At 38.9% G+C, this 13,422-nt stretch overlaps 1 protein-coding gene across 1 annotated transcript in view; it reads left to right on the plus strand.

Annotated features, from left to right (window-relative positions):
* Positions 1–13,422, plus strand: part of LOC110286014 (cytochrome P450 2C54) — a 36,195-nt gene extending 22,773 nt beyond the window's left edge. The window contains exons 6-9 of the mRNA XM_085833918.1: positions 3,261–3,402; positions 4,685–4,872; positions 11,034–11,175; positions 12,945–13,422. Of these exons, the coding sequence (XP_085690044.1) occupies positions 3,261–3,402; positions 4,685–4,872; positions 11,034–11,175; positions 12,945–13,126 (654 nt within the window). The 3' untranslated portion in view covers positions 13,127–13,422. The remainder of the gene's footprint in view (positions 1–3,260; positions 3,403–4,684; positions 4,873–11,033; positions 11,176–12,944) is intronic.

Below are 13,422 nucleotides of genomic sequence, written 5' to 3' on the forward strand. Positions count from 1 at the left end.
GTTTCCTTTTGGAGGCACTCAGAGCTATGAGTTTTCCTCTTAGAAATGCTTTCATTGCGTCCCATAAGTTTGGGTATGTTGTGGCTTCATTTTCATTGAACTCTAAAAAGTCCTTAATTTCTTTCTTTATTCCTTCCTTGACCAAAATATCATTGAGAAGAGTGTTGTTCAGTTTCCACGTGAAGGTTGGCTTTCTATTATTTATTTTGTTATTGAAGATCAGCCTTAGTCCACGGTGATCTGATAGGATGCATGGGACAATTTCAATATTTTTGTATCTGTTGAGGCTTGTTTTGTGACCAATTATGTGGTCAATTTTGGAGAAGGTACCATGAGGTGCTGAGAAGAAGGTATATCCTTTTGTTTTAGGATAGAATGTTCTGTAGATATCTGCCAGATCCATTTGATTCATAATTTCTCTTAGTTTCTCTGTGTCCCTGTTTAGTTTCTGTTTCCATGATCTGTCCATTGGTGAAAGTGGTGTGTTGAAGTCTCCCACTATTATTGTATGAGGTGCAATGTGTGCTTTGAGATTTACTAAAGTTTCTTTAATGAATGTGGCTGCCTTTGTATTTGGAGCATAGATATTCAGGATTGATAGTTCCTCTTGGAGGATTTTACCTTTGATGAGTATGAAGTGTCCCTCCCTGTCTTTTTTAATGACTTTGGGTTGGAAGTCAATCTTATCAGATATTAGAATGGCTACTCCAGCTTGTTTCTTCATGCCATTTGCTTGGAAAATTGTTTTCCAGCCTTTCATTCTGAGGTAGTGTCTATCCTTTTCTCTGAGATGAGTTTCCTGTAAGCAGCAAAATGTTGGGTCTTGTTTGTGTAGCCAGTTTGTTAGTCTATGTCTTTTTATCGGGGAGTTGAGTCCATTGATATTAAGAGATATTAAGGAAAAGTAATTGTTGTTTCCTGTTATTTTTGTTGTTAAAGTTAGCATTTTGTTCTTGTGGCTGTCTTCTTTTAGGTTTGTTGAGGGATTACCTTCTTGTTGTTTCTAGGGCGTGGTTCCTGTCCTTGTATTGGTTTTTTTCTGTTATTATTCTTTGAAGGGCTGGATTCGTGGAGAGATAATGTGTGAATTTGGTTTTGTCGTGGAATACTTTGGTTTCTCCATCTATGTTAATTGAGAGTTTGGCTGGGTATAGTAGCCTGGGCTGGAATTTGTGTTCTTTTAGTGTCTGTATAACATCCGTCCAGGATCTTCTGGCTTTCATAGTCTCTGGTGAAAAATCTGGTGTAATTCTGATAGGCTTGCCTTTATATGTTACTTGGCCTTTTTCTCTTACTGCTTTTAGTATTCTATCTTTATTTAGAGCATTTGTTGTTCTGATTATTATGTGTCGGGAGGTATTTCTTTTCTGGTCCAGTCTATTTGGATTTCTGTAGGCTTCTTGTATGTTCATGGGCATCTCTTTCTTTAGATTTGGGAAGTTTTCTTCTATAATTTTGTTGAAGATGTTTGCTGGTCCTTTGAGTTGAAAATCTTCATTCTCATCCACTCCTATTATCCGTAGGTTTGGTCTTCTCATTGTGTCCTGTATTTCTTGGATGTTTTGAGTTAGGATATTTTTGCATTTTACATTTTCCTTGATTGTTGTGCCGATGTTCTCTATGGAATCTTCTGCACCTGAGATTCTCTCTTCCATCTCTTGTATTCTGTTGCTGATGCTTGTATCTATGGTTCCAGATTTCTTTCCTAGGGTTTCTATCTCCAGTGTTGCCTCATTTTGGGTTTTCTTTATTGTGTCTACTTCCCTTTTTAGGTCTAGTATGGTTTTGTTCATTTCCATCATCTGTTTGGATGTGTTTTCCTGTTTTTCTGTAAGGACTTCTACCTGTTTGATTATGTTATCCTGTTTTTCTTTAAGGATTTGTAACTCCTTAGCAGTGTTCTCCTGCAGTTCTTTAAGGGATTTTTGTGCTTCCTCTTTAGTGTCTTCTGCCTGTTTAGCATTGTTCTCCTGTATTTCTTTAAGTGTGTTATTAAAGTCCTTCTTGAAGTCTTCTACCATCATCAGGAGATATGCTTTTAGATCCGTGTCTAGCTTTTCCGGTGTGTTGGGGTGCCCTGGACTGGGCGAAGTGGGGGTGCTGGGTTCTGATGATGGTGAGTGGTCTTGGTTTCTGTTAGTAAGATTATTACGTTTACCTTTCGCCATCTGGTAATCTCTGGGGTTAGTTGTTATCGTTGTCACTGTTTAAAGATTGAAGCAGAAGCTGTGTTCCACTCACCAGCAGTCTCAAAATCCTGCTGCGGGGGTCGTGGGTAGCTGACAGTACCCCGGTGCTGGTCCAGCTGGAAGAGGCCTGTGGTCCTACTCAGGCCGGTTTTCTGCTTCCCTAACTAATGCAGTCTCAGGTCCCGCTCGCAATTGGATTGGAGCAGAAGCTGTGTTCCACTCTCCAGAAGTCTTAAGATCCTGTGGCGGGAGTTGTGGGTAGCTGGCGAGTGTCAACCGACCCTGCGCCCCAGCTGCCCCGGTGCTTTTCTGACCGGAAGAGGCTTGTGGCCCTATGTAGGCCGGATTTCTCTCTCCCCAACCAGAGCAGTCTCAGGTCCCGCGTGATTGGACTGGAGAGAAGCTGTGTTCCACTCACCAGCAGTCCCAAAATCCTGCGGCGGGGGTCGTGGGTAGCTGGCGGGTGTCAGGCAACCCTGCGCTACAGCTACCCTGGCGCTGATCCGGCCGGATGAGGCCTGTGGCCCTACTCAGGCCGGTTTCTGCTTCCCTAACTAATGCAGTCTCAGGTCCCGCACGCAATTGGATTGGAGCAGAAGCTGTGTTCCACTCTCCAGAAGTCTTAAGATCCTGTGGCGGGTGTTGTGGGTAGCTGGCGAGTGTCAGCCGACCCTGCGCCCCAGCTGCCCCGGTGCTTTTCTGACCGGAAGAGGCTTGTCAAAAACAGGTTTTAATATTAGAAAATTGACATAAACAAAATCATCTTCTTTTTTCCATATTTTCTATAGACTTATCAAACATTTTACACACAAACATACACACACATGGGCAGATAATCTTTGGAGTTCAATTTTAGACAAACAAGAAATATAAATATAAAAATGGAATTTAGACAATCAATACCACAGATTCTGAAAAGTCATATTAGTTTCCACCACTATTTTATGTACATTTAGAGACAGTGTGTTGGCCATAAAATGAAGATGTCCAATATTATAGATTTGTTGAAGTGTTGTGTTCAGTAAAAAAAATCAATCAATCAATCAAATTATTGTATCAAATCATTCTTAGGAAGATGGCAATCATTCATTGAAAAATAATTTTGAACACCTGGCAATAACAGTGGCTGATCTTTTTATTGGTGGGACAGAGTCAATGAGCATAACACTGAGATATGCTCTCCTACTCCTGTTGAAGTACCCACATGTCACAGGTGAGGTTGATACAGGTGTTGAACCACTGTGCTCTTGTAAGATGCTGATAAGATGCTGGATAGACATTTGCACATAGTCATTTGACTTCTCAGTATTTCATTTTCTGTTTCACTGTCTGTAATGAGGAGGGTGACTAAGAAAAGTAGAGACTATGTGTTCTGGATTCCTAGGCAGGTGGTAGGCACCATCTGAATATATTGGACCGTGGTTACCTATTGTTTTACTCCCCTAATTGAGGATTTTGGAACATACAAATAGGTTTTACATGATTCTTGTCACTGTTGCATAATGAGAAAATAGTTGGAGAAATAGTTTCAAACTACACATGCATGCACATGAATTGAAAATAAATATTGAATTTTAACAGATAGCTGATACCAAATGTCTTTCATCAATGACTATCATAACAGATAATGATACTTAAATTTATTGTTTAAAATATTTAATTACCTATATTTTATTATGACTCTAAATATTAAATATATTCTAATGAGTAATAATCCTAATTTTATAGGACAATATCATAAATCTATGTCATAGCAGTTCTGTACACCTGAATTTATTCTTGATCATGAAATGTATGTTTATAATTCTGCTGAGGCATAGTCTCCATGCACTGGGTAATCTTGCATTATTGTAACAAACATGCCACATTTCCCAGAGCCCATTTTAAATGTCTGACATGGTGGCCCATGCTTGTAATCTTATCACTGGATATATGAAGAAAAGATAACTGAGGTGTTTACTGGATAGTTGTTCTAGCCTAATCAATTCACTGGAGGGTCTTAGAATCAGAGAAGAAACAAGGAGAATGACTCCTGAAGAACATCTAAGAACCTAAGAATGTCATTCTGCCTCCAATGCCCAAGTAAATGTTTGAAAATGCACATGTATAAATGTGTATTTATAAAAAGAGAGAGGGAGGCAGAGAGAGAGAGAGAGATTGAGAGAGAGAGAGAGAGAGAGAGTTTGAGAGAGAGAGAGAGATTGAGAGAGAGAGAGAGAGAAATGCTTTACACACAAGTAGTAACTATTTAGTAGGTGAGTGGTATGGATACAATTGCAGTGTATATGGTGTGTGTACTGTGGTCTGTACTGTTTGTGTCTCTGGGTGTGTCTGTGTGTGTGTGTATTGATCAGAGCTCTTTTCAAAAATTTTACTAGTACATAACACTTTAAGGCACCTTCATTATGCCCTAGATAGGCCTGCATTGTTGTGAAAAAAAAAAAAAAACATGTCACTTCTCTCCTTTTCCAACACCTTTCACTGTGACCAATAAGCTAAAGTCCAGGAAGAAATTGAGCATGTGATTGGCAAACACCGAAGCCCCTGCATGCAGGACAAGAACCACATGCCCTATACAAATGCCATGATTCATGAGGTCCAGAGATTCATTGACCTTGTCCCCAACAACCTGCCCCATGAAGTGACCTGTGACATTAAATTCAGGAACTACTACATCCCCAAGGTAAGCTTATGTTTTTGCATCTCTATGCTTTTGATGCTCCTAGGTTCACAATGTGATTCCAGTCCACAGAGTCATATAGTGCTATGAGTGCCTTATGCTGATTCATGGATGGGAGAGCAGATGTACAGGAGGCAGGGTCATGGCAGAGTCACTTCCACATTTGCTCTTCTTTCCAAATATTTTAGTAAAGCCTAGGTGCTTACATCTCCATGTTTATTTCCCAACTTTTTCTTGATTTTTCCAAAAACTCTGGATATATATATCCAGAGTTATATATATATATATATATATATATATATATATATATATATATATATATATACAGACACACACACATATATAAAATAGAATATAAATATATACTTCAGATTAATTATGAGAGAGTCTACTAAGATTAGAATAATAACCCTCTGTTTAGCATCTTTCAGGTACTCTCAAATTCATACCTATGTAGACAGATGTTTTAGTTAACAATATAAAGGCTTTCTATTTTATTATTTTAAAATAATATATGTAAAGATTCTATTTTATGGGGAACATTAATACGAATAATTACTAATTTCAATCTATGGCAAAAGTTGAATTGATTTTACAAAGTGGTCCTGGGTCATACCCTATGATCAGACTTGGTGGAATATTCGTTCTTCTCTGTTTTGGTCAAAGCACATACCTGGGATAAAATTTTGCTTTTCAGTACTGAAGTTTATGCTATTATAATGTAACTTGTTTATGCCTTTACACCTAACTAAATGCTCAATAGGCTAAAGATTATGACAGGAGTGACCTATTTCCCTGATCCCCTCCTCGGGTTTACTGTCATATTTAGAGTGTTGCATCTGCTGAACTCAAACTCCTTCACTGCTTTGCTAGCTGTTCCTGATGTGACTGTTCTCTGTTGGGTATGGTGAGCTGGAATAATGCACTCTTTTCCTACATAAAACTCTTGTTACAGAAATAAACATCCCGATGTAGCTGTGAACACAGCCTTTTACAATAACAATGCTGTCACAAACATGTGACTTTCTTTGTCCACCTGGAGCCAAAGATCTCAGTAGAGATAGCAGGCTAAGATAAGAAACAATCAACTTTGCCTGCAGCATTCCCAATGCAATAAGGCATGAAAATGCTGCTAGTCCTTTGAGTTCCCTCATTGTAGGAGAGAGCAGTCACTGATGCTCTACAAACAAATGAGGAGGGCTGTAGACCATAGTTATGGAGTCTGAAATGTAATTTTCACAGGCTTTCCACACACCAAAAATATTCTTTCTTTCTTTTTTTTTTTATTTAAAACATGTTTAGTTTTCATGCTCAGAGTCAGATGGAGAGAGACACAGACAGACAGCAGACAGATAGAATGGAAAGAGAGGATTACAGCCCATGAAAGCATTATACAGATCATTCCCAGCTGTTAGATGTTTGAGGATTATGTGATATCAGTTTTTTTATGTTAAGAGAATCTGCCAGCACCAGCTCAAACCATCTACATGAATCTATAGAAGCTGTTTCTTTTTTTTTAGCTGTAATTGCACTAAAAACATGACCATCAATACTTAATTTTATTTTATTTTTATTTTATTTTTATTTTATTTTTACTTATTCACTTTATGTCCTGCTCACTGACTCCACTCTGGATCACTGCCTCCCACAATCCTTCCCCCATAACCCCTTCCCTTCTCCTCTGAGCAGGTGCTCTTCCCCACCCCCCCACCCCCCACAGCTGCCTGCATACCTCCACCTTGGTATTTCTAAGAGGTTAGGTACTTCCTCCCTCACTGAGGCCAGACAAGGTTGCCCAGCTAGAACAGCTTGCACATATGGTATCAGCGTTTTGTGATTACCTGTGCTGCAGTTGCTTGGTACCCACATGAAGACCAGGCTGCACATTTGCTAAATATGTGCACGGAGGTCTAGGTCAGCTTGGAGTATATTCTTTGGTTGGTGGTTTAGATTCTGAGAGCCCTGCAGGTTCAGGTTAGTTGACACCATTGGTCTTCCTGTGGAGTTTCTGTCCTCTCGGATTCCTGCAATCCTTCCTCCTATTCTTCCATAAGAGTCCCTAAGATCCATCCTCCATTTGGCTGTGGGTGTCTGTATCTGTCTGAGTCCACTGCTAGGTAGAGTCTTTCAGAGGACAACATGCTCCTTTGTTTACACAAAGAGATTATTATTAATAGTGTTAGGGATTGATGCTTGCTGAAGACTTGGTCTCTAGTTGGGCTGCTTATTGGACTGCTATTCCTTCAGTTTCTGCTGTACCCAATTCCTGCATTTCTTGTAGACATGACAGATTTGGGGTTGAACATTTTGAGGGCAGGTTGGTGTCTCTATTGCTCCACTAGTTTCCTGCCTGGCTACAGGAGGTGGCCTCTTCAGGTTCCATATCCTAATTGTAGTGAGTCACAGCTAAGGTCACCTAGGTTGATTCTTGGATTCCTTCTGTGTCCTTGCTCTCTATATCATCCTGGAGATGCTCCTTACCTCCTTACCGAATTGATTGCAGATTTCCATTCATTTTCATGGCCATCTAGTCATCTCTCCTGTCATTACCCCACCTAATCCTGAACCCCTCATTCTCCTCCCAGTACACTCTTCCTCCCAATTCCCTCCCTCCATCTGTTTCCTATGACTATTTTATTCCCCCTTCTAAGTGAGATTCAAACTTCCTTGCTTAGGCCTCAATTCTTGTTTAGCTTCTTTGGCTCTGTGGATTGTAGCATAGTACCTGTATTTTATGGCTAATTTATAAGTGAATACATGCCATACATGTCCTTTTGGGACTGGGTTACAGATTAGTGCTTGCCCATGGGATGGATCTCCAGTTGGGCTGCTCACTGGATGGACTTTTCTTTAGTCTCTGCTCCATTTTTGTCCCTACATTTCGATTAGAAAGGAACAATTCTGAGCCAAAGATTTTAAACATGGGTTAGTGAGTCAATCCCTGCACTATTTGCCCTGTCTATCTACTGGAGGTGGCCTCTTGAAGCTCCACTTCCTCACTGTTGGCCATTTCATCTAAGAACATCTGAACTGAATCCTGGAAGCCTCTCACATTCCAGGTCTCTGGGACTTTCTAGAGGACCCAATCCTTCATGCCCAATCCCACTCTGCTGCATTCTCTATTCATTCTCTTGGCCCTCTTGGCCTCTATCCTCTCTCCCCCATATGTGTTCATGCCCTCCTTTCCTGTCCTCTTCACTGCTCACAGCCACATCCTTCCCTCCCTCCCTCTACCTTCTATGATTATTCTGTTTCTTGTTCTGTGGGAAGCCACATATGCCAGTACAAGATGGCGCTGGCTACTGCTGGCCACCACCCATAAGTTTGGGTAAACAACTAATGTGCGCATGTGCAGTAGAGTTTTTTGCTGAGTCACTGCCTGGCTTGAGGCATGCAAATGAGGTACTGAAAGCATAACCAATCAGGTGTAGACACATCTCTCCTAGGCCTATATAAGCAGCGCCAGTTCTGGGGCTTGGGGTCTTTTCGCCTCTGCAATCAAGCTCTCCCAATAAACGTGTGCAGAAGGATCCTGTTGTGGCGTCTTTCTTGCTGGCGAATCAGGTGCTCACACCCTTCTAAGTGGAATTGTTCACACTTGGGCCTTCTTTCCTTTCTGTTAAAGCTTTATATGGTCTATGAGTTATATCATGGATATTCTGAAATTTTTGACTTATATCCACTTATCAGTGATTATATACCATACATGTCCTTTTGGGTCTGGGAAACCTCACTCAGGATCATACTTTTTAGTTTCATCCACCTGCCCACAAAATTCATGATGACCTTGTTTATAATAGCAGATCAGTATTCCATTGTGTAAATGTACCACATTTCCTGTATCTATTCTTAAGTTGAGGGATATCTAGGTTGTTTTCAGTTTCTTAATCACTCTTAATTTATTTTGTTTTATTTATCTTGTCCTTATTTTCTGTCTTTCCTCCTTCCTATCCTCTTCAATTATTCCTCTTCCATCCTACAAAGAGTCCCACGTATTTGTATTTATACAAATATATAGATTCTTATAAAAGTGTAGTCTCTTCTGTCCATCACATGATTATATTTGTATATATGAATTGTCTAAGAGAGAAAAACAAGCGATATTTGTCCTTCAGAATGTTGTATATTTTGCTTAAATGATCTTTTTATTATTAACCACACAAAACACAGTATTTCATTTGAAACCATGATCTATGTAACTTCTGAAGACCACATGACAAACTAGAGACAAAGGTAGTGAGACTCTCACTCAGTACCAGTCCCAGATTCCAAAGTTCTGATTTAAATGTCATTGATGGCATGTTAGTCACATTACTGGGATTGATCTCAAATTCCACCTTGTTTCTAACCTGCTTTGTGTGTTGAAATATCAGTGTTCTCGTTTATATTAACCCCTTCTTTTTCTGCATCTTTAAGTCTACTCCATTGATCAACCTGTCTATCTGTACCAATACTGTGCAGTTTTTATCACTATTACCTTGTAGTACATCTTGAGGTCAGGAATAATGATTCTTTCAGAGGTACTTTTATTGTTCAGATTTGTTTTAGCTACCCTGGATTTTGATCTCAGATAAAGTTGAGAATTTCTCATTCAATATTTCAACACAAAATCGTATTGGAATTTTGATGGGAATTGCCTTAAATCTGTAGATTACTTTTGGTAAGATGTCCATTTTCATTGTTAATCCTACAGATTTATAAGCATGGGAAATGTTTTCACCTTCTGAGGAGTTCTTTGATTTCTTTCTTCAGTGACTTGAAGTTCTTATCAGAGAGTTCTATCACTTGCTTGGTTTGAGTTACACCAAGATATTTTATATTATTTGTGGCTATTGTGAAGAGTGTTGTTTCTCTAATTTCTTTCTCAAACAAATTATCATTTGTATAAAGGAGGTTCACTGAATCCTTTGAGTTAATTTTATATTCAGACACTTTGCTGAAGTTGTTCAATACCTGTAAGAGTTCTCTGGTAGAATTTATATATACCATCATATCATCTGCAAATAGTGACACCTTGACTTCTTCTTTTCTAATTTGAATCACTTTGATTTCCTTTTGTTGTTTATTGTTCTAGCTAAAATTTCAAGTACTATATTGAATAGATAGGGAGAGAGCAGGCAACCTTGTCTTGATCCTGATTTTAGTGGGATTGCATATAGTTGACTATTGGCTTGCTGTATATTGCTTTTTAACAGTAAACACAATAAACATAATTTAGATATAAACATTGAATTCCTGATCTTCCAAAAACATCTAGTATAAAGGGTCATTGGATTCTGTTGAAGGCATTTTCAGCATCTAATGAGATCATCATGTTTTTCTTTTCCTTCAAGTTTGTTTATATAATAAATTGTGTGAAATAAAACCATACCAGGAAGCTTGGTGGGTAGAACAGGTTGAGATCTGGGAGATTCGGTGGCACAAACCTTAGACAACTCCCCATTTCCTGACAGACTCCTATCCTGGAACAGGTGATATTTTCCTCAATTAAAGAAACTTGTTTTGTGGTCACATAAGCCCAAAACAGATTTCTCCTTGCTAATGAAGTATCTTTAGGCCCTGAGGGCTTAGCAAATAAACTTTCTTTCCCAGACATTCCTCCTTGCAAAAAGTTATTGATCTCAGGTTAGACCCTGAGAAAGGGTTTATGCATCCATTTTCCACCATGAACACCTAATATACTATATGCTTAAACACGGTCCGTTGCTTCCATCAAGACCAATCATGAAGAACCAGGAGAATGCCTTTGTCTACAGACTTGCTCAGTGTTTCTTCTGTTAATATTTTGTGGAATAATTTGAGGAATATGGGTATTGGCTCTTCTTTGAAAGTCTGCTAGAATTCTGAAGTAAAACAATCTGGCACTGGGCTACTTTTGGTTGGGAGGTTTTAATGACTGCTACTCTTTCCATTAGGGGATATGAAATTGGTAAGACAGGCTACCTGATTTTGATTTGACTTTGGTATATGGTATCTATCTAGAAAATAATCCATTTCACTCAGATATTTCAGTTTTTCTTAGTATAGGTTTTTAAGGAAAGGCCTGGTAATTAAAAAAAATTAACCCCTTTTATGGAAGAGAGAGTAAACTAAGTTATTTTCCTAATATGTTTTAGCTCCATAATTTCTTTGTAACTTGGTGTCTCTGTTGTGTGTTGTTCCAGGGAACGACTGTAATAACATCACTGTCATCAGTGCTGCATGATAGCAAGGAGTTCCCTAACCCAGAGAAGTTTGACCCTGGGCACTTTCTAGATGAGAATGGGAAGTTTAAAAAAAGTGACTACTTCATGCCATTCTCAACAGGTAATGCAAACTCATTTTCATACGTGTGATTTACATTTTCAGTTGGTGTCATAAAACACAATGACCAAAACAATTTGGAGATTAAATTTCATCTTGAAATTTGTACTCTAACATCAGGAAATCTGAACAGAAATTCAAGACACTTATCTGGAATCTAGAAATGATGTAGAGGCCATAGAGGAGTGTTGCTAACAAGTTTCCTTCAGCCTGCTTACTAAAGAAACCCAGGACCATGAACTGAGAAGTGTCACTACTGACACTGTGCACAGGGTCTTTCCACATCAAAAATCAATCCAAAAAATGGACACACAGGCTTACCTGCAGGGCAGTCTGGTCAGGCATTTTCATGAATGAGTTTCCCTGTTTCTAAATAGCACTAGCTTTAGTCAAGTTGACGCAAAATTAGCCAGCATAAACTGGCCAAAAGGCATGCACATTGTGTCTGTTTTGGACCTTACATGGTGACTCCCATAAGGTTAGTAAATTTGTAATTTATGCATAATCAGGAGCATATTCCAAGTGCCCAGGCATTGCCCTTGTTGAAACATGCTCCCTGTCAAAAGATTTAAAAAGGGATACCTTAGTTTTCACAATCATTTATGACAATTTGAGAAAACAAGACTTTATGCTATTTGCATTCTGCCTTTAGCTATATCACAAAGACACCAAGAGGTCGTTAATGATTTCTGGAAGTTAAACCTCATTTAGGCTTTATTCACTTATCATGAATTTGGAGACTGCCATATTTTGGCTTCTTCATTCTTGTTGCTCCTTCCTCACATCCTGGCTTGCTTAAGCTGAAACAGGTGTCTAAAAACACAGAGAAACTCCAAAAATCAAGCTCAGTCAGAAAAACAGATGAGTGAACATGGTGATACAGTTTTACTAGTGCAGTAAGAGAGAATGGCACATCACTATCCCAGGGAAATGTTAAGAAACATCAAATTTTTTCTTTAAATGTTTTCATTGGTTATTTTATTTATTTACATTTCAAATGTTATCCCCCTTCTGGGTTTCCCCTCTGTAAAACCCCTATATTGTCCCTCTTTCCCCTGCTTCTATAAAGGAGCTTCCGCACACACCTACCCATTAGTGATAGAGAACAAGAAAAAAATGCAGAATATTTAAAAGTATGTATTTATTATGAATGTTTCTTACTTGTATCCTATGTTATAAACAAGTTCACTAGCACTTTATCCCTACAGTCCTCCCATAAGCCCCAGCACCATTCTCTCTCCCAAATTCATGTGCCCACTGAGTCTTCTATATGATGCTACTGTGTGTATGAGTATAGAGTCATCCACTGCAACTTTGGTAACCTACCAGGGGCCACATCCACTATTAAACTAGCTCTCCTTCTCTCAAAAGCCATCATTTGCCAATAGCTCCTCAGTTCCCATAAGTCATTTTGAGCATGTACCTTCAACTTTCTAGAATGGGCCATTTTTACAAAAGTAAGAATGGGTTTGAAGATGTGAATCAGCAGTTAAGATAACTTGCTTCTGTTAAAAAGGACCTGAGTTGAATGCTCTGCAACCATATTCTATAGCTCTTGCTATTTCCTTAAGATTGCATGGTCTTTAGGAAATAAATGTGACCCACTTTTGTCAACTTGCCTGATAGGGTAACTCTCAGTCATTCATCCATCTAACCATACATCTAATAACTCAACAGTTATTCTTAACCTCCAATATTAGTTAAGAGTTTTGTGTGTCTCAGGCTCACACTTGTGAATAAGGCATAGTTACCTCTTTGACATTTTTACACAGGGAAACGGATATGTGCAGGAGAAGGCCTGGCACGCATGGAGCTGTTCCTGTTCCTAACCAGCATTTTACAGAACTTCAACCTGAAACCTCTGGTTCACCCAAAGGACATAGATATAACCCCAATGCTCATTGGTTTGGCCTCAGTGCCTCCTGCTTTCCAGCTCTGCTTCATTCCTTCCTGAAAATCAAATGCTTGAGTCCACTGCTTTCCACACTGGACACACTGCCTTTTATCCAGTTCTTTTTCTTCTCATAATTTCCTAAGCTTCTAATGAACATACACTTACCAATTTGCAGATCTTGCACAAGTATTTTTGACAGTTCCTATTTTCTAAAACACTGTTACCATATGCTGTGATGATATGGACCTGATTCCAAGTTAAATATACTCTCATAAAATTGAAATTACTATTGTAGGTTAATTCACTGTCACTTCTCTTCTGCATTTTCTTAATAATAAATTCTTTTGGTATACCTA

Source organism: Mus caroli, unplaced genomic scaffold (genome assembly GCF_978045245.1).
Source record: "Mus caroli unplaced genomic scaffold, Mus_caroli_1 scaffold_20, whole genome shotgun sequence".
Classification (NCBI taxonomy): Eukaryota; Metazoa; Chordata; class Mammalia; order Rodentia; family Muridae; genus Mus; species Mus caroli.